This window comes from Corythoichthys intestinalis, chromosome 5 (genome assembly GCF_030265065.1).
Source record: "Corythoichthys intestinalis isolate RoL2023-P3 chromosome 5, ASM3026506v1, whole genome shotgun sequence".
Classification (NCBI taxonomy): domain Eukaryota; kingdom Metazoa; phylum Chordata; class Actinopteri; order Syngnathiformes; family Syngnathidae; genus Corythoichthys; species Corythoichthys intestinalis.
The window spans coordinates 13,508,341-13,530,540 of NC_080399.1; the positions used below are offsets into that span (position 1 = coordinate 13,508,341).

At 38.9% G+C, this 22,200-nt stretch overlaps 2 protein-coding genes across 3 annotated transcripts in view; one reads left to right on the forward strand and one right to left on the reverse strand.

Annotated features, from left to right (window-relative positions):
- The window catches only part of snx1a (sorting nexin 1a), a 36,117-nt gene extending 23,379 nt beyond the window's left edge, over window positions 1–12,738 (forward strand). The window contains exons 9-15 of the mRNA XM_057835855.1: window positions 2,314–2,427; window positions 2,504–2,597; window positions 2,660–2,865; window positions 5,191–5,334; window positions 5,425–5,505; window positions 5,577–5,648; window positions 9,114–12,738. Coding sequence (XP_057691838.1) covers window positions 2,314–2,427; window positions 2,504–2,597; window positions 2,660–2,865; window positions 5,191–5,334; window positions 5,425–5,505; window positions 5,577–5,648; window positions 9,114–9,164 — 762 coding nt within the window. The 3' untranslated portion in view covers window positions 9,165–12,738. The remainder of the gene's footprint in view (window positions 1–2,313; window positions 2,428–2,503; window positions 2,598–2,659; window positions 2,866–5,190; window positions 5,335–5,424; window positions 5,506–5,576; window positions 5,649–9,113) is intronic.
- A 3,947-nt stretch (window positions 12,739–16,685) lies between these two features.
- The window catches only part of ireb2 (iron-responsive element binding protein 2), a 46,928-nt gene continuing 41,413 nt past the window's right edge, over window positions 16,686–22,200 (reverse strand). For both annotated transcript variants that reach the window (XM_057836430.1, XM_057836429.1), the window contains exons 19-21: window positions 17,316–17,438; window positions 17,063–17,248; window positions 16,686–16,993 (exon numbers count right to left, since the gene is read on the reverse strand). In XM_057836430.1, coding sequence (XP_057692413.1) covers window positions 16,883–16,993; window positions 17,063–17,248; window positions 17,316–17,438 — 420 coding nt within the window. In that variant the 3' untranslated portion in view covers window positions 16,686–16,882. The remainder of the gene's footprint in view (window positions 16,994–17,062; window positions 17,249–17,315; window positions 17,439–22,200) is intronic.

The window sequence follows — 22,200 nt, forward strand, 5'->3', positions numbered from 1 at the left end:
CTGAGGCGGTTGGAAAGCTCCTCGGTGGCAAGGCTCCGGGGGTAGATGAGATCCGCCCGGAGTTCCTGAAGGCTCTGGATGTTGTAGGGGTGTAGTGGCTGACACGTCTCTACAACATCGCGTGGACATCGGGGACAGTGCCTCTGGATTGGCAGACCGGGGATGGTGGTCCCCCTTTTTAAGAAGGGGGACCGGAGGGTGTGTTCCAATTATAGAGGGATCACACTCCTCAGCCTCCCTGGTAAAGTCTATTCAGGGGTGCTGGAGAGGAGAGTCCGCCGAGAAGTCGAATCTCGGATTCAGGAGGAGCAGTGTGGTTTTCGTCCCGGCCGTGGAACAGTGGACCAGCTCTACACCCTCGGCAGGGTCCTCGAGGGTGCATGGGAGTTGGCCCGATCAGTCTACATGTGTTTTGTGGATCTGGAGAAGGCGTTCGACCGTGTGCCTCGGGGAGTCCTGTGGGGGGTGCTCCGGGAGTACGGGGTACCGAGCCCCTTGGTAAGGGCTGTTCGGTCCCTGTACGACCGGTGTCAGAGTTTGGTCCGCATTGCCAGCAGTAAGTCGAATTCGTTCCCAGTGAGGGTTGGACTCCGCCAAGGCTGCCCTTTGTCACCGATTTTGTTCATAATTTTTATGCACAGAATTTCTAAGCGCAGCCGAAGCGTTGAGGGGGTCCGGTTTGGTGACCTCAGCATTGAATCTCTGCTTTTTGCAGATGATTTAGTGCTGTTGGCTTCATCAAGCAGTGACCTCCAACTCTCACTGGAACGGTTCGCAGCTGAGTGTGAAGCGGTTGGGATGAAGATCAGCACCTCCAAATCCGAGACCATGGTCCTCAGTCGGAAAAGGGTGGAGTGCCCTCTCCGGGTCGGGGATGAGATCCTGCCCCAAGTGGAGGAGTTCAAGTATCTATTCTTGGGGTCTTGTTAACGAGTGACGGTAGGAGGGAGCGGGAGATCGACAGGCGAATCGGTGCGGCGTCTGCAGTAATGCGGACTCTGCACCGTTCCGTAGTGGTGAAGAAGGAGCTGAGCCGAAAGGCAAAGCTCTCGATTTACCAGTCGATCTACGTTCCCACCCTCACCTATGGTCACGAGCTTTGGGTCGTGACCGAAAGAACAAGATCCCGGATACAAGCGGCCGAAATGAGTTTCCTCCGCAGGGTGTCCGGGCTCTCCCTTAGAGATAGGGTGAGAAGCTCAGTCATCCGGGAGGGACTCGGCGTCGAGCCGCTACTCCTCCGCGTAGAGAGGAGCCAGCTGAGGTGGCTCGGGCATCTGGTTCGGATGCCTCCCGGACGACTCCCTGGAGAGGTGTTCCGGGCATGTCCCACCGGCGGGAGGCCCCGGGGACGACCCAGGACACGCTGTAGAGACTATGTCTCTCGGCTGGCCTGGGAACGCCTTGAGATCCCGCCGGAGGAGCTGGTTGAAGTGGCTGGGGAAAGGGAAGTCTGGGCTTCCCTGTTAAAGCTGCTGCCCCCGCGACCCGACCCCGAAACAAGCGGAAGATAATGGATGGATGGATAAAATAATTTGATATTGAACCCCCTCTTGATATGTTCATTTTTATACAATTCGTGAAATTAGTTCAACTAGTAGGTCGTCATTGTTGTTGACATCGCAGGGCGGTGATGTTACATAGTTACGCTGCCGGACTTCTAAAGTATGACTCTCGTGAAATAAACATGTTATCTGTTCAACCCTTTCAATTTGAACCCGAAAGGAACATTAATGAGCATGACAGCACTGTCGATATTTCTCAAAATGAGCAGCAAAAGCAAAATGAACAGGAAAGACAGGATGAGATGAGAATAGGAGGAAAAAAACTGTTCTTCCAAAATGTGCTGAAACATTAACCGAATGCTAATGTGAACGCTATGCTAATGCTACGAGTTACATTTAGTGTGTGATGATCACTCAGCACAGACCTTTAGAGGTTAAAGCATATTCTCTCTGGCCAAAATAAGAAAACAAATCTTACCATGCAAGCGTTTAGACTTGAGAGGACACTGCATTGGGGAGTAAGGGGGTGCAGCATGTCACATGTGTGACACAACCAGACAATGCAATGATCCAGGCTAACTAGACATAAAATGTCACACAATGTGAACATGTGATGGAAACTATCGCGCATTTTTGTCTCGTTCTCATCTCGTCAAACGAAAACTGGCATTAGGCTCGTTATGTTTTAGTCTCCCAAAACACGTTTTTAGCTCGTTATTATCTCGTCATTGTCATGAAAAAGTGTTCATTGACAAATACAACACAATAAAAAACTATGATCATCTTTGTTGATACCCGTTTTTTACAGTTGCCCAGAGCTGTGAGCACGCAAGCTCTAAGCGGCGCCGGCTTCCTGAAAATGATCAACAAAGCGACAGACGCCGTCAGCAAAATGACCATCAAGATGAACGAGTCAGACGTGGTGAGTTTGAGAACCCTCCCAAAAAAATCGTCGCGTCGTTAAAGGCTGACCCAGCTGTCGTATTTTGGTGCGGCAGTGGTTCGAGGACAAACTGCAGGAAGTAGAGTCTGCTGACCAACACTTCCGGAAGCTCCACGCTCTGGTGGAGTCGCTCGTCGTTCACAGGAAAGGTAACAAGACCCGTCGAAGCGTTTTCGAACGTTCGTCTAATTGGCCTTCCTCGCTACTGCAGAGCTTTCCGCAAACACGGCGAGCTTCGCCAAGAGCGCCGCCATGCTGGGCAGCGCCGAGGACAACACGGCACTGTCGCGAGCGCTCTCGCAGTTGGCCGAAGTGGAGGACAAGATGGAGCAGCTGCATCACGACCAGGCGGCCAACGATACCTTCGGCTTCGCCGAGCTCATCGCCGATTTCATACGACTGCTCGGCGCCGTCAGAGTATGCCGGTTTAGTTTGTCTAACGATGTTTTAAAGCCTTTGTGTCCAAACCGTTTTTGCCGAGGGCTGTTTTCAGAAAAATCAACTTGAAATCCTTCCACTTTTTTGTTAAACAGAGGATCGGAGTAGTGTTATATTTGGCGCAAAACACTTAGGTGCCTTGAAGTTCCGCTCTGAGACCCCCAATTTGGCCAAATTTCAAAATTGTCCGATATGCACGTGTGATACATCATTGGAAAGCTTAAAATGTCAATTTTCTGGAGGAAGAAAAATGTTGAACAGGAGGGCATTTTTAAATAAAAAAACAATTTTTAAACAGCAAAACCCTAACTGGAGGTGAGAGCACGCGAGAGCAGAATTAAAGACTCCAATTTTTTAACGAGATATTATCGCGTACTTAACTTGTTTCGATCCAAAAACTCCATGTAGCATGTATCATCGAGTGTCAAGACCAGTTTTGTTAATAACGGCGTTAGAATATAACGGCGTTACTAACGACGTTATTTTTTTCAGTAATGAGTAATCTAATTAATTACTTTTCTCATCTTGGCAACGCCGTTACCGTTACTGAGGCGGGAAAGGCGTGCGTTTTTAAGTTGGTTGAATAAAAAAAGTCTGAGAGAGTCGGACTTGCGGAGACGAGAGAGCACAGCAGGAGTGGGGAAGACGCCGTTGCAAATGCGATGCTAGGTGGCTCCAATAATACCTGACTGTAGCCATAGCCTGCAAACTACGCCCACATGATAAGGTAGATATCACATATTATAGAACTAGATGCAAATGACACACGGCTGCATTGGCAACATGTTTTAAGGACTACATGCGTTAGTAAACAGCCGCCATCTTAAAGCAGTAGACCACTCAGGAGGGCTATGTTGTAGAGATCCTTCCTAGCGAACCTAAGTAACTTTTTTTTTTTTTTGTAAATCTAAAATGCTCCTAAATCGGCAAAATCTTGACTTAAATCTATCTTTAAACAATGAAACCGTTTTAAAACTTACACATGTTGAAAGTAGACAGAAGGGAACTAATGCAATAACGGGAGCAATTTTAACGGTTGATTCACAACTTTAAATGACTTCCACACATAGCAAAGGTTACTATCTACTGTAGTTATCGCAATACCTTTGTGTCTAGTTAAGTGGAGGGTAAAGAATTGAGCTAGGGCCAATTGTCCCTAAAACCCTTTAAACTTCACATTGTGTGACATGTTTTTTTGGTTTGTTTGTTTGTTTGGGTTTTTTTTTTTTTTTTGGAGGGAAAAAAAAAAACATGAAAATTATCACTAGTTACTTTGCCAAGTAACTAATTACTCTTACACTCAGGTAACTGAGTTACTAACGCAATTACTTTTTGGGAGAAGTGATTTGTAACTGTAATTAATTTTTTAATAGTAAAATTGACAACACTTGTCAAGACACAGATGTGAATGGCCACAGCTGGATTTTGGGGGGATTTTATGGGTGAAACATGGTAATACAACAAGGGTTGCGATGCAGAAATCGCAGACGTCAAGGAGTAATTGAGATTTTCATATATTTGCCCTTTTAAGCGTTTTTTTTTTTTTTTCAATTCTTCTTTGTTTGGATCGATTATTTATCATCTAAAATATTGGGGAAAATGCGACAGTAACGAAAAAAATACAATCAAGCGATAGTTACGAGGTAGATATCCGTGACTTTTTTTACAGACACCAATTTTTTCATTGTGACGTAATTATTTTAAAAGTTCAAAATATGCGAGTGAATAAATTTTTTTTTTAATTGTTTTTTTTATTATTTTTTTTTTTACTAAATATTAGACATTAATGATTCTAAGCTAAAAATGACAGACATTTTAAATAATAAATATAATTACTTACCTTCTTTTTATGGCTGGGCTGAAACAAGCGGTTGCGCGACATCTGTAAACGGGGGTTTCCAGGGTAAAACGGACAAATTAAAAATAGTGCGGGGACTTAGTGCACCATGAATCTGCTATGGCAGCATTAGACATATTGTTCTATCAGACACAACAGTTCTTTTGGCTTAAAACACAGCAGTTTATTTTAAAGAGCGGTGCAAGAGCAGAAACTGCTTTTTCAGCCTTGTCTGTGTTTTTTCGCCACATATATGTGTAATTTATTTACTTTGCAACACTTTGCAGAACAAAAAGAAAATGTCCAGCGACAGCAAAAAAGTCAAAATCACAGCCAAGATAATCTAATGTGATAAATTAGCTAGCTATTTTTTATATAAATTAATGTAAAACAAAATACTGAAATTCTACACTGTATCCTACATTGATTTCGACACCACCGTTTCAAAGAAATAACTTTTCGTTCAGAGCTCATTTGACCAGCGTATGAAGGCGTGGCAACGCTGGCAGGACGCACAGAGCGCGCTGCAAAAGAGGCGAGAAACTGAGGCTAAACTGCAGTGGGCCAACAAACCCGACAAGCTGCAGCAGGCCAAAGAGGAGATTGTGGAGGTACAGTTCAGTGCTTTTTTTCTTTATTTTTAAATTTTGAGTTGGATGCGAGTAAACGCCATTGGCGAACGCTTCTCCCTTCCTCTCTAGTGGGAGGCCAAAGTCACGCAGTACGAGCAAGACTTTGACAGAGTGTCGGCCACCGTACGCAAGGAAGTGCTACGCTTCGAGGTAAGTGTTGAACTCCATACTATGCGTTCCTCTCAGTTGGCTTGAAAAGGGTTTGTATTTCCTCTCAACAGAAGGAAAAGGCGAGAAATTTCAAAAGACAGATCATTAAATATCTGGAGAATCTGCTCAAGTCCCAGCAACAGGTGAGTTTGACAGCTGACAAAACAAAAAGAAATTCCCATGCAAAAATTAATGTTGTGAAGAGAAAGAAAATTGAATTCATAATCTGGATTTAGAATACAATAGAATAAATCTTTATTGTCATTGCCAGCAAACGAAATGAACTTTGTGAACAACGAAATTTGACGCGGCACTCCAGTATAAACCTGTGTATTTAAATAAAAATAAATAGTAAAATATATACTCTAGGGCTTTAATTGAGTAATTGCTTAGACTGAAATATGTATCTAAATTACCGTGTTTTCAGCACCTAAAAGCCTTAAATTGTCTCAAAAGCCGACTGTGGGTTTTATAATCCGGTGTGCTTTAATTATCAATCAATACTAAGCCGCAACTCTGAGCGCAGCTCCATCTAATGGATGCATGACGTAACCCCAACCTCTCTGTAGCGTCTATTCTATTCTCACAGTCGGCGTGATGTCACGTCATCTCGCATTGCAACGTGTCGCCATTTTGAGAGGGGGGCACGCACAGGTAAACATCGGTAGACAAACGTCTGAAATTCATATATTTCAGCTGTATTTTGCGTCTTTTTTTCATATAAACGTCTTAAACATGACATTATTATCACGAATCACTGCCGACAGATGCGAGGAGGCGATACAACTTAAAATTAGCGTGTATAGGCCTGCAAATCTGCCCATACTATGGCCGTCACTGGCAGCCAATGACAGGCACTGAGGTCATTTTGGGCCATTTAAGGTCATTTGTCTGTTGATTTTCAGTGACTCCCTGTTGATTTTGGGGTATTTTATGGGTCACATCCTGTTTATTTTCACTTACTTAACAGTAAGTGACCTGGGAGTCACCCAAATGAATAGGCAGTGACTCAAACTCAACAGCAAGTGACCTGTAAATGCCCTAAAAATCGGACAGAATGCCTGAATGCTCTGGTTTTGAATGAACGAACGTTCCCAGTCTAAATGGATTGGGAGTCGTGCACCGTCAATGATGCCTTAGAGTTAACTGAGACACTATTATGGTGGAAGATTTTTTGCCTGGCACGGCCAGACTGTTCTCCCTGTGTTTTTCAAACACTGAGAGTATAGTCTGGGACCCAGCCCATTAACGGCCTCTCGAGCAAGTACAAAATCAATCGACAAATCAGATTCGTTTATTTGCGTGACGTGTTCTTAACGAGCAACGTCACTCTTCCGCGTCGGAAGTCGTCTCCACAACAACACAGATAGCGAACAGGAGAGCCGAGAATATGTTCCAATCCACGGTAAAAATCGGTTTTAAATGACCAAAAACACATCGACACATGTCATTGACAACAGTCTGTCTCGCGCTAGCCATGTTGAATAAACGCCGCTCTCCTCGTATGTTTACTTCCGCGCGCAAGTCCCTCGTCCCACCCGTCGCTGATTGGTCCACTCCGCTGTCTGTTTGCTGTGGCTTGCTCCGCCCTGGAAATTTTATCCGCTTTATGGTGGCCAGACTCAATAGCTGGAACAGCGGTGAGTCTGGAGTACCAGGCTAGAAGATTTTGGTAGCAACTTGTTGATTCCTTTTTATTTATTTATTTTTTTAGACATTGACACCTTTTTAAAATGATATCTCAATTCCTGGCAGGAGCGTATCGATAACCTTTAGGATACAAAGTATCACGATATATCACCATTTCGATATTTTGTAACACCCCTACATTGTAAAGTTATGATGGAAACTCGTTCTCGTGTCGTCAGTCGACAACTGGCATCCATCTCGTTATGTTTTAGTCTCCCAAGACACGTTTTCAGCGCGTCATGGTGACGTCATCGTCATGAAAAAATTCTCGTTGACGAACACTGCTGTCAAGATATTTAAAAACATTAAGATGAATCATTTTGATCTGTAATGAATCTAAATTAATCTGGTTTTATAATCTCACTTTTTAGAAAACTAGATCATAACTGGTGTCAAGCGATTAAAAGAAATATATAGTAATAATCTAATTCTTTTCTAAATTTTATTATTAAATCAGAAAAAAGTGACTTTTTTTTTTTCAATCTCGCCTATTATAAAATTGAATGAAAATGAATGTTGTTGCGTTTTTATTTTTATTTTATTTAGATGATCATGATCTGGAATAAATCTTTTTTGTTTTTTTAATTAATCTCAACTATTTAGAAAAAGACAAATATAGAAATTAAGAGTGGGGGGAGGGGGGGGATTAATTCATTTCGATCTATAGTAGGGCTGCAGCTATCGAATATTTTAGTAATCGAGTAATCGACTGAAAATTCTATCGATTAATCGAGTAATCGGATAAAACAAACATATTTTTAGGTGAAGAGCAATTATAAATATACATGAGAAAACAAGACATTTCATCTAATCTTGAACCATTTTCAGTCAATCAATGTCTTTATTTTCGATGTATATTGTTGAAAACAGCCAACAATTGCATCTCAAACTGTAACTAGAATTAAAAAAAAGACTAATTCACTGCTTTCACTCAAAAAACTTTTAGCTTTTATTTATATATATAAACATATATATATATATATATATATACGTAAATATATCTTACCTAAAAATGCCGTTACGCTTGATAAAACACTTTTTTCCCACGTGTTTCAATTGAATTTCTATTGGTGTCAAGCCATTTTTAAGTTCTAGTTAAGTTTTAAGTTAGTCTAAACTGTAAGTCCTAATAGGATTTTGAGTTTTTGCAGTGTTCAAAATAAATGTATGATACTGGCTGTATTGGAGCACATTAGGGACCAGTGCTACTTGGTGTTTTATCCAGCAATGACTACTAAGCTAAAATTGATAGTTAGCATTATTAAGTTTTTATTTTACACCCTCATCACTCCACAACGCTATGTTATGTTAAAGCCTGTATGTAAGACAAGTTAGCCACGCATCAACAGTGGTCATAATTAATAGAAACCTAGCCCTCCGCAGGGCTAACGTTACGTGAGCTAGTAATGACAGTAACGTTAAACGGCTGTTTGCTAACGCTGCCCAGACGCGGCCGAGTCTGTAATGGCGCATCTAGGTCAACATACATGTGATCTTTGAGACGCAGCAGACGCTACCGGCAACGTAGCATTGTGCGGGCTAGTATTTAACAATTTCGGCGTCGTTTGTAGCGGCTTTCGGCTGCAGTAAGTTTTTTTTTTTTTTTTTTTCCGCACGTGACATCAGCGCGTTGTCCCGCATTAAAAGTAGTCCGAGCAAAACGTGATGCTTAGAGCTGTCAAAATAAACGATTACTCGAGGTGAATAAAATTACTCGGATCAGTTTTTAAACTCGAGTTGCTCGAGTATTCGTTTCAGCTCTAATCTATAGTTAACCCATTACCTGCCATTGACGGCGCTAGACCAGTCAAAATGGATCGGAGGTCTATTGCCGTCAATGCCTGAGAAATCGCAGTTCCCAGTTTAAATGAACTGTTGTTGTCAATCTCCTGTGTGTGTGTGTGTGTGTGTGTGCGCAGCTGATCAAGTACTGGGAGGCCTTTTTACCCGAAGCCAAAGCCATCGCCTGAGCGAGCGCGTGAGCGCCACCTCCTGTTTGTCTTTGAACAAGGTGTAGCATGTTGTTACAACCAAGCCTCTCCTTGTTTTCCATTCAACTTCCTCCTTACTGTATATTTCCCTATCGTGTAACCTTGCGCAAATATTTTCTTACAAAATAAAACCGATGAAAGAAGCCTTCTGGCCAAACGACTCTAAAGGGATGAAGCCAAAATTTAGTTTGGATACAAAAAAATAGCTTTTCTTCAGTTGGTTTTGATGGCATTAGATTGCAATTTTACTGTATGTAGAAAAAAAAGACAAATGACTTCACATATGTGTGCCTTCTATAAACAAGAGAAAGAAAAAAAGCAAACGTAGGAGACGATTGGAAAGTTTTTGCATATGCATTTTCCCACTCATTACTGTACGGAAGAGTATTTGGATAACATTTGGGGAAAATATCACAGTGAAAATCATCCAGAATTTAAAAAATGAAGTAGAATTCAGGTTGACACGTTGATCGTAGCTATAGCAACCAAGGAAAACGGGCAAGAACAAATTTTTAGAAAATGACTGCATGACAAATTTAAAAGTAGGATGGAGTATTAGGTCTAAATGAAAAAATATCAGGACTACAGAATAAAATAATACTGTTACAAGATTGCAGTCATAAATTGTAACACTTCGAGAAAAAGTTGTATTATTATCGCCGTACGTCTAATAGTCGTACGTTGTATTAGTACATGTCTTAATATTACGAGATTAGTAGTAATTTTACAAAATCATAATTTACACAAAGCAGTTATGTTATGAGAAAATAGTTGAAATATTATCAGATTAATGTCGTTATAATACAACAATTTTAAGATCGTAACATTTAGTAGTGTTCAGACTTCATAAATCTTTATATCACGAGATTAATCTCGTAATGTTATGACTTTTATCTCGTAGTATTACGTATTGCGACGTGTAAATTCATTCTTCAAACAATTAGTATTTAAATCTTGTAGTATTGTGACATTAATCTTGTAATACTATGATTGGTCCTAATACTTCGTCATGCAAAAATAACAATTTCACTCACGACAAACTCAAAAGTATTGGGGCCCACCAAAAATACTAAGACTACAAGAATAAAGTCATAATGTTACGAGATTACAGTCATATGATATAACACCACTGGGAAAAGTCGTAATATTATTAGAATAAAGTCATATGTTGGATTAGTACTAGATTAAAGTCATAACGAGATTAAAGTTGTAGTTTACAAGAAATGTTTTAATATTACGAGATTAGTCGTAATATTGCAAAATGAAATCATAATTTACACAAAGTCGTAATGTTAGGAGAAAGTCAGATTACAAGATTAAATCGTTATATTACAATTTTAAAATTGTAATATTATTGTTATTATTATTGTGAAGTGTTACGTTATCGCGTACTATGGCATTCTCGTAGTTTTATGACTTTAATTTCGTAGTATTACGACTAAATGTCATACTACTACGAGTTTATTCTCGTAGTATTAAGAGGTTATCTTGTAGTTAGTCGTAATATTATTGGAATAAAGTCATAATATTGCAAGATTAACTCATTATATTACAATTTTAAGACGGTAATATTATGCAACGTTATGTAGTATTAGAGATGTTGTATTATGACGTTCTCGTAGTTTTACGACTTTAATCTGTTTCACGACTTCATTCTCGCAGTTTTACAACTTCATTCTCGCAGTTTTACGACTTTATTCTCGTATCTTTGCGACTTTAATTTCGTAGTATTACGACTAATTTCGTAGTATTACGATTTATCATACTACTACGAGTTTATTCTCGTAGTATTAAAATGTTAGCTCTTAGTCGTAATATTATAGGAATAAAGTCATAATATTACGAGATTTAATCGTTATATTACAATTTTAAGATCGTAATATTATGAAACGTTATGTAGTATGATATTATGACGTTTTCGTAGTTTTATGACTTTAATCTCAATTTTTCGACTTCATTCTTGCAGTTTTATGACTTTAATATCGTAGTTTTACGACTAATTTCGTAGCATTACGACTTGTCGTACTACTACGAGTTTAATCTTGAAGTTTTAGGACATTATCTCGTAGTTAGTCGTAATATCGGAATAAAGTAATATAATAATAATAATAAATAATAATAATAAAAATAATATGACAAGATTAAATCGTTATATTACAATTTTAAGATTGTAATGTTATGTAGTATTACGACGTTCTCGTATTATGACGTTCTTGTAGTTTTACGACTTTAATCTCAGTTTTATGGCTTAATTCTCGTAGTTTTACGACTTAATTCTCGCAGTAATCCAACTATAATCTCGTAGTTTTAAATTTTTAATCTCGCAGAATTGTGACCCCAATCTCGCAATATTACGACTTTAAAGAGCAATCTCGTACGTATTGCGACAAAGACTTCGTTCTTCGAACAATTATGGTTTAAATTTAGTAATATTGTGACATTAATCTTGTAGTGCTATGATTTTATTCCCGTATTCCTTATTTTCTTCTTCTTTGTTTGGCCCTAATACTTCGTCGTACAAAAATAAATATTTCACAACTCCCCCCCCAAAAAAATTCAACTCAACGTTTAATGTATTTTTTCCCACAGAAAATTTTGCTTGCTACATTACGAACATTTTTATTAGCGGGAGTTTTTTTTTTCTCTTTTATTTAGTCACGCTTTCATTGATCAAAAGGAAAAAAAAACAAACACAATTGTAGTTGTAGTCAGAGTTGCTCATTGACAACCCAAAACACGACACATTTTTGGTCAAATGTTTTTGTTGTTAGCAAACATTCTAAAAGGAGTTTAGTCTAATAAAAAGTTGTGCAGAAATTTGCAATGTCATGATTGTTACAAATGTTACTTGTTTACAAGAAAAGCCAAGCATTCAACCCCTGGAAAATGGAAATTACAAATCAACTCATGTATCCTTACGCTATTTTGTATAATTTTTCTTGTACAATGCTGACTATATTTTATATACTTGTATTTTGTTGATTTTTCTTCCTGTCAAATCCTTACTTTATCAAAATTGTTTCCCTCCTCGCAATGTTTTTGCGTTTCCGCTGGTTACTGCCCGTTTATTTTCACACGGCTCAAATGCCCTCATGTTGTGGGCGAATAGAAAACAAGCGTGACTTGAGTTAACTGTCAAACAAGCATTTTCTCAACTGCTTCATTGTAACGTAACACACTGTTGAGAAGGAATTCTGCTGTACAATCAGGTGTGCGTCGCAGCTAACATCCACATTCTGACACTAAATATCCCAACAAAACATAGGACATTTTTCATCTATTGGGCGCTAACTCAATGAAGGCAAGTGAAAAATGTCTTTTTTTTTTTTTTGATTGATTGATTTAGGTGGGGAGGGTTATAAAGTTATAGAGAGATTCATGTTCGATTAAATCACACCATGTTTTACCGTGGCGGGAGCTGAATTAAAAGCCAGTGTGCTGTCAATGTACCAAGAAACAAAAAATGTCACCAATGTGCACCTGTCTCATGGAAACTTCCTAGGCAAAGAAATTAAATAAAAGTTGCACTGTTTACACTTGGATATTTGGACAACATGGCGTCCCTGTGTCATTTTTTTTTTTGTATGTGACCAAGCATGTAGGTTTGAGCTCAACATTGGTAGGGACGATATAACAGCATTACATGCATGTAACTTTTTGCTGGGGACGGGACATTAATAAGACCAAACAGATTGGGTAAATGGGGGGGTCAGGGCTACATTTCTCATGAATATGAACCTAATTAATTGATAGGCGAACTGATTATTGCGAAATATATCTGTATTGAGTAATACCAGTGCTTCTCAATTACCATATTGGCCCAAATATAGGACAGTGTTTTTTGCATTGAAATAAGACTGAAAAAGTAGGAGTCGTCTTATATTTGGGGTCTAGACATTATACACATTCACGACGCTAGATGGCGCCAGCTATCAATTAAGCGAATGCTGAATTTGAGTAATGTTCTCTCATGACAGATCTCAGCGACTCTCAAGTTTAACCAGTTTGCATTATTTTATTGTAATGTTTTTCCTTATTCAGATTCGTTTCACGACTACAGTTAGTTAGACTTCACTTTGATGGTTAATGCAGATATTGCAATTTTGTTGTTGTATCACAATAGATTGGTTTATTTACATTTCAAATACCAGAAGCCATTCATTTACGAATGTGATTGCAGTTTAGTTTACATATTTAAATGTTCAGATATTAAGATTTGAATTAGGCAAAAAAAAAAAAACATGCTTTTTCTCTCAAATGTTTTGTTGTAATCATTTTTTTCCAGATGTACTGTGATTATTTTCTGTATAAAAATGTGATGTTCAAAGTCTTTTTTTCTTGAAAAAGAGGGGGTCGTCTTATAATCAGGGCCGTCTTATATTCGGGGGCCAATACGGTAAATGATTTTCTTAATGTATTTCTTTGGCTCAGTACGATTATGTTTGGGTGACCATATTTTGATTTCCAAAAAAGAGGACACTCAGCCCGGCCTCAAGATACTTGTATTTTACTCGAAGTTCACTCAAGGTGGCCTATATCACTTTAATATATTTAAAGCGTGCCCCCTCACTCTGGGTGGAAAAATGCAGTTTGAAAAAAAAAAACAAAAAAACAATAATAGTATATAGAATGCAGACCCATGGAAATGTAGTCCAGTCAATACACACACACAGTATGCTATGTGCCAACTAAACATTTTTATAAATTACTATCACGACAATTGTCCTTGACGAATTGTTATTCTTATTCAATGTTCTAGATTGTACACGAACAATAACCGAAATAAACTGACAAACTATTCAACCAGCATGTTTGAAACCGAGCAGTTCAAAACTACGTTTCCCATAATGCCTAGCGTGGTTTAGCTTACTGATAGCTGAGGCAAAAATCAAACTTTGCTATAAAAATTTACATTCATCGGCAGCGCAACGATGCGACACCAAACGGGATTTTACAGTCAAAGCTCCGACAGAAGTCAACAGTTGCCATTATATACGTATTTATCGTAAAAAACTTAACTGGGCAGGCGTTGTGGCCAAATCGTCAACCCAGTAGATGGCGGTAATGCCTCATGATAGGGGTAAACTGCCAACAAAAACATGCACTACTCCTTCCCTCCCTACTGCTAGGAGCCATGTCATCGCAAGCAGCCGCTGCCACCCAGCGGCTGGAGGGATTCTCTTCAAATTGGTCCCGTGAAAAATCATAAAAACTGGACATTTTTATGAATTTATAAAACCCGCCCGGACAACGAGGATACTACGTGAAAGTAGGACTTGTCTGGACAAAAGAGGACGTTCGGTCACCCTAGGTTATGTAATAGGCTATAGTACAGTATAACAATTCATATAGATAAGTAAGATAATTGATTTTTTTAAACAATGGTATTTTCTCAGCAAACATTGTAAGCAGTTACAATGTTACTTATTACTTGAATGCTCTTCTCACCAAATACGTTTTTACTTGTACTTCAGTACATTTATTGGATGACTACTTTTATTTGAGTAATATTATTTTGAAGTAATGGTACTATTTTTTTTTTGAGTAAAATATTTGGCTGCTCTACCCACCTTTGGCTAAGGTTAGGTTTGGTGTTAGGGTTTAAATTAAGGCTAGAGTCAGCACTGGGGTTTGTTTTAGGTTTAATGTTATGGTTGAAATTAGGTCTAGGTTTAGATTTAGGGCTAGGGTTAAAATTAGGATTAGGTTTAGGGCCGGGGTTAAAATTTGGGCTACAGTTAGAACTAGGGTTAGCTATAAGCAAGTATGTAGGTTTGCATAGGGATGGTAGGGACATTTCTAACTTTTCAGGATGCTCAAATCGTCCCCACCAACTTTTAAGCACCCTTATTCGCATTATATAATGACTTCAGTTATATAGGTCATTTAGATTGTCTTCCCATATGTTGTAAGGAGAGAATTGACCCTATCATTATTAAGTGAATAATTTAGGGCTGTCAAAATGATCGCGTTAACGGGCGTTAATTTTTTAAATTAATCACGTTAAAATATTTGATGCAATTAACGCACATGCCCCGCTCAAACATTAAAATGACAGCAGTGTAATGTTCGCTTGTTACTTGTTTTTTGGTGTTTGGCGCCCTCTGCTGGCGCTCGGGTCCAAATGATTTTATGGGTTTAAGCACAATGAGTGAGCATGGTGTAATTATTGACAACAATGGCGAGCTACTAGTTTATTTTTTGATTGAAAATTTTACAAATTTTATTAAAACGAAAACATTAAGAGGGGTTTTAATTAGGGCTGTCAAACGATAAAAATTTTTAATCAAGTTAATTACAGCTTAAAAATTAATTGTAATTGATCGCAATTCAAACCATCTATAAAACATGCCATATTTTTCTGTAAATTATTGTTGGAATGGAAAGATAAGACACAAGACTGATATATACATTCAACATACAGTAGTACATAAGTACTGTATTTGTTTATTATAACAATAAACAAGATGGCATTAACATTATTAACATTCTGTTAAAGCGATCCATGGATAGACTTGTAGTTCTTAAAAGATAAATGTTAGTACAAGTTATAGAAATTTTATATTAAAACCCCTCAATGTTTTCGTTTTAATAAAATTTGTAAAATTTTCAATCAAAAACTAGTAGCTCGCCATTGTTGATGTCAATAATTACACAATGCTCATGGTGCTGAAACCCATAAAATCAGTCGCACCCAAGTGCCAGCAGTGGGCGACAAAACACCAAAAAACACTAGTAACAAGTGGACATTACACTGTGCTGTCATTTTAATCTGTTTGAGCGGGGCATGTGCGTTAAATGCGTCGAATAATTTAACGTTATTTAAAAAATTAATTACAGCCCGTTAACGCGATAATTTTGACAGCCCTAGTTTTAATATAAAATTCCTATAACTTGTACTAACATTTATCTTTTAAGAACTAGTCTTCTAGACTAAGTCTATCCATGGATTGCTTTAAGAGAATGTTAATAATGTTAATGCCATCTTGATTTATTGTTATAATAAACAAATACAGTACTTATGTACTGCTGTATGTTGAATGTATATATCCGTCTTGTGTCTTCTTTCCATTCCAACAATAATTTACAGAAAAATATGGCATATTTTAGAGATGGTTTGAATTGCGATTCATTACAATTTTTAAGCTGTAATTAACTCGATTAAAAATTTTAATCGTTTGACAGCTCTAGAATAATTTTAATTATGTTTAGACTTGCGTTTACCCCTATTTAATTGCTGAATGTGCCAGTTCATTTTTTTCCCTCAAATGCACATTTGACTGGCTGATGACTTGCCCCCCCCCCCCCCCCCCCCACACACAGCCCCAAAAGAATTACATGTTGAAGACATGCCGCTTCCTGCACCCCCTTTGAAGAGGAGAGATAGAAGTTTTTTTTTTTCAGCCAGCAGCAGCCACTCTAATGCTGCATGACTTGACCAGGACGTTTTGGAGGAAACAACCATCATTATGTGAAATAAGGATGCACGAGGCAGACACACTGGGCTGAAATTACGTTTAGTTGACAAACATGGACTTAGTACAAACAAAAAGTTTTTGCGGTGACGTATCACAGCAATATTTTTTACTTTATTGTGACAAAAGTCCAACTAATCGCAGGCAACTTGAGTCCAAAAAAAAAAAAAAAGTCTCGTAAAGAGCTAATTTTGAGCAACGTCCATTCGTCAAAAAGTAGTCTCAGAGCATTGTCCGCGCCACATATCTCAGGAGCCCCCCGTGCTGGAGAAAGATGACGTCCAGGTCGTCGTCCAACTGGGCCGTGACATCAAAACTTTTGCCGTTGTCCGTCTGAAACAAAACGGCAACGTGAGCCAAGGATGGCGCGTCCTCGCATAAGAACGAGCGAACGCATCTTACCTTGACGGTGAGCTGCTGGCGGGGCGCGAGGCGTTGCGGCAAGTCGACGGCGAACCTCTCGGCGCCGCTGAGCTCCAGCGTGTCGGCGTTGTGCTCTGGCGCAAACTGCAGGGGCAGGATGCCCATGCCCACCAGCTGCTTCTTGTGCAGGCGCTCGAAACTCTCCGCAATGATGGCGCGGACCCCCTGAGGGAAGAATTCGACGTCAAGCCTCGCGAACGTCCAAAGTTACTATAGACGAGTCAGTTCATACCAGTAAGTAAGGTCCTTTGGCCACCCAATCGCGGGAGTTTCCCGATCCGTAGTCCTTCCCGGCCAGGATGATTAACGGAACGCCGTCTTTTTGGTAGCGCTCGGCCGCCTCGAACACGTCCATCTGGGCAGAGGAATGTGCAAATATGTATTTAAAAAATGAGGCTTGGAATTGGACTGACCAAATGAGGCCTTTCAGGGATAACTAAAGGTAGTCCGAGATGCCTCAAAATCAACGGGAAGTGACTCGATTTACCAACCATCACAGCAAAGCTACAATAGCAATTTCTCCAGAAATGGCATTTCCTAGTTTATTGTTAATATTTCATTTATATGTGAATTAGTGCTGTCAAATTTATCGCGTTAACAGGCGGTAATTAATTCTTTTAATTAATCACGTTAAAATATTTGACATATTTAACGCATGCGCGGAATGACCCGCTCATGTAATGCCTCAAACAGATTACAGTGACGCCGTTTTTTTCCACACTGAGAGCTAAGAGGTAGAGAAAGGCGAGTGGACACAAGCGTTCATTGGGCCGCGCCGTTTATTGGCATAAGCTTCGGCAACTCCTTCACGACAAACATAAGTATCATTTAGTGAAAGCACAACAAAAATAATATTCCTATCTCAAAATAATGTTCAGAAAAATAAAATGTGCTTCAATCTGTATTAATAAGGCCCTATTCTTACAAAGTTAAAGAACAATGCAAAGAGAACTGGCTTTCCCAATCAAAATTGCTATGCAAAATAGACAGTGGGGCAAATAAGTATTTAGTCAACCACTAATTGTGCAAGTTCTCCCATTTGAAAATATTAGAGAGGCCTGTAATTGTCAACATGGGTAAACCTCAACCATGAGAGACAGAATGTGGAAAAAGAAAATCACATTGTTTGATTTTTAAAGAATTTATTTGCAAATCATGGTGGAAAATAAGTATTTGGTCAATACTTAAAGTTCATCTCAATACTTTGTTATGTACACTTTGTTGGCAATAACGGAGGCCAAATGTTTTCTGTAACTCTTCACAAGCTTTTCACACACTGTTGCTGGTATTTTGGCCCATTCCTCCATGCAGATCTCCTCTAGACCAGTGATGTTTTGAGGCTGTCGTTGGGCAACACCGACTTTCAACTCCGTCCTCACCCCGTGGCGTCAAAATGATAACAAGAAGAGGGAGCAAAAATCCCAGAACCACACGGGGGGACCTAGTGAATGACCTACAGAGAGCTGGGACCACAGTAACAATGCCAGGGACTCAAATCCTGCACTGCCAGACATCTCCCCCAGCTGAAGAAAGTACACGTCCAGGCCCGTCTGCGGTTCGCTAGAGAGCATTTGGATGATCCAGAAGAGGACTGGGAGAATGTGTTATGGTCAAATGAAACCAAAATAGAACTTTTTGGTAGAAACACAGGTTCTCTTGTTTGGAGGAAATAGAATACTGAATTGCACCATACCCACTGTGAAGCATAGGGGTGGAAACATCATGCTTTGGGGCTGTTTTTCTGCAAAGGGAACAGGATGACTGATTTGTGTAAAGGAAAGAATTGAATGGGGCCATGTATCGAGAGATTTTGAGTGAAAATCTCCTTCCATCAGCAAGGGCATTGAAGATGAGACGTGGCTGGGTCTTTCAGCATGACAATGATCCCAAACGCACAGCCAGGGAAACAAAGGAGTGGCTTCGTAAGAAGCATTTCAAGGTCCTGGAGTGGTCTAGCCAGTCTCCAGGTCTCAACCCCATAGAAAATCTGCGGAGGGTCCGTGTTGCCCAACGACAGCCCCAAAACATCACTGTTCTAGAGGAGATCTGCATGGAGGAATGGGCCAAAATACCAGCAACAGTGAGTGAAAAGCTTTTGAAGATTTACAGAAAATGTTTGGGCTCCGTTATTGCCAACAAAGGGTACATAACAAAGTATTGAGATGAACTTTTGGTATTGACCAAATACTTAATTTCCCCCGTGATTTGCAAATAAATTCTTTAAAAATCAAACAATGTGATTTTCAGTTTTTTTTTCTTCACACATTCTGTCTCTCATGGTTGAGGTTTAACCATGTTGACAATTACAGGCCTCTCTAATATCTTCAAGTCGGAGAACAGGCACAATTAGTGTTTGACTAAATACTTATTTGCCCCACTGTACATAAAACTTACTCAGACTTTGGTCAAACTCTATTCAAACATTTCCTTTGGCCCAACAAATACACTGGATGGCAATATTTAGTCAAAATATACAAACTATCAGAGGTCTCGTACGTTGTGAAGCCTGCACTCAAATGACGATGAAGTACAATGGAATGGATGGACCCAGGAAACAACGGTGTCAGTCGAGGGACAAAACACACTCATTAGCTTGATTTCTAAGTAATTTAAAACTCGCCATTGACACATTGTGGTGTATTTCAATCACTACCATACGTAGTTAAAGACAGTTGTTGTTTTTTTTTTATGTGAAGTCACTGCTCGGCGACGCCACATAAAATGGCGAGCTAATAGTTTATTTTTTGGTTGAAAATTTTACAAATTTTATTCAAACGAAAACATTAAGAGAGTTTTAATATAAAATTACTATAAATTGTACTAACATTTATCTTTTTAAGAACTACAAGTCTATCTGTGGATCCCTTTAACAGAAAGAATGTTAATAATGTTAATGCCATCTTGTGGATTTCATTTTATAATAAACAAATACAGTACTTATGTACAGTGTGTTGAATGTACAGTATATATCCGTATTGTGTCTTATCTTTCCACTCCAACAATAATTTACAGAAAAATATGGCATATTTTAGAGATGGTTTGAATTGCAATTAGTGCTGCAACGATTAATCGATTAACTCGAGTATTCGATTAGAAAAAAATATTCAAATTAAATTTTGTTGCTTCGAGCATTCGATTAATTAAAGTGGCGTTGTATTGGTTTATTTTGAAAGTGTGTGCATGTAGTTTTATTGATTTGGGTGGCAACAATGAATATAACTCATTTCTCATGGCTGAAACCAGCTGCTACCTGTTAAGACCAACATTAGCCAGGTTTTTGTTTGAGCTAATGTTTTTTAATGCATTCATGATTTAGTTCATAGGTATACTTACTCGTTTTTTTGTGGGAATATGTATCTGAACCATTTGTTAAAACTAGGGTTGTTCCGATCATGTTTTTTTGCTCCCGATCCGATCCCGATCGTTTTAGTTTGAGTATCTGCCGATCCCGATATTTCCCGATCCGATTGCTTTTTTTTTTTGCTCCTGATTCAATTCCAATCATTCCCGATAACTTTTCCCGATCATATACATTTTGGCAATGCATTAAGAAAAAAATGAATAAAACTCGGACGAATATATACATTCAACATACAGTACATAAGTACTGTATTTGTTTATTATGACAATAAATCCTCAAGATGGCATTTACATTGTTAACATTCTTTCTGTGAGAGGGATCCATGGATAGAAAGACTTGCGACTTTGTATATTGTGACTAAATATTGCCATCTAGTGTATTTGTTGAGCTTTCAGTAAATGATACTGTAGCCATGCCCAAATGCATGATGGGAAGTGCAACCATGACTGTGCGTAGTGCTACCAATTGATTTATCTTCTCTGCGTTGGAAAATAACAAAGTGTTAAGAAAAATATCAATTGCTACCTTGCTTCCCCACATCGCTTCCCATGATATTTTTAATCGTAGGAAGAGGGATTGTAAGGCTTTAGCCAATTAAAAAAAGGCTCCGAAGGCTGCCAAAATTCACTCGACTCATTTTACGCTGCCTTTTATCTCTCTATAAAGGTAAAACGGCGCCATTACAGAATGCGCGCGACAATGCGTGAGTGTGTCGTGCAGCACATGCATTAATTGCGTTAAATATTTTAACGTGATACATTTTTTGAAAATGTATTTACTGCCGTTATCGGGACAAATTTGACAACCCTACCTTAAGCCTAAGCTAAAGACTCTGGATGAGTGTAACATATTACCGTAATTTCCCGAATATAAGGCGCACCCCAAATTTACTTGTAAAATCTAGGGAAAAATATTGTACCCGTTTATAACGCGCACCCTAATTTTAGCACCAATAAATAGAAGAATACAAGAAAACAGAGCTCGTGTACAGATACAGAAATGTCATTTTACTGACTGGTGAAACACAGCCCAAGCATAGCATATTGGTAGTTCAAAACATTACCATAAACTGACAATATTTACGGTAATAATACGATTTGACAACTTCTCCAGCTTACCAGAATCTATGAGAAAACAAAACAGATGTGACTTTTCTTTTAAAGGCTGCTGTATAACTTGCTCGTTTCATCATGATGAATAAATGTTTCTTCCATGGATTGATACGGTAAAATGAAAGTGAGGACGTAAGTCGGAAATCCGTGAGAGCTCATCGCTGTGACCGCGACAGTAACAATAGGAACTATTGTTATTTGGGATTGAGTTTCCTGAGGGACAGATAGTTGACGGACACAGGAAGTCTGTGTGCTTACATTTGTTATGGTCAGAGTTGCGGAGCTGCAATAAACGTTGACTCAAATGAGTTCAAGAAACTAAATTCCGTGCTTTATGGAGAGTAAAAAAAGCAGAATTTAACACAGACGAAATCATTCGGCCGATTAGAGTGAAGTATTACCGAAACAAAATTGTGACGTCACGTACCGTAATGGTCGGCAACGGGTCACCGCATATGTTTCTTCAACACAACGTGGCCATGTCAATAAAAAAAAATCATTTTATATATATATATGTAATATATATATATTTCTGTCTCCATACATGTACCCGTTTATAATGCGCACCATGATTTTACAGGTTGATTTTGGGGTAAAAAAGTGCGCGTTATATTCGGGAAATTACGGTATGTCTGTTACGTTAA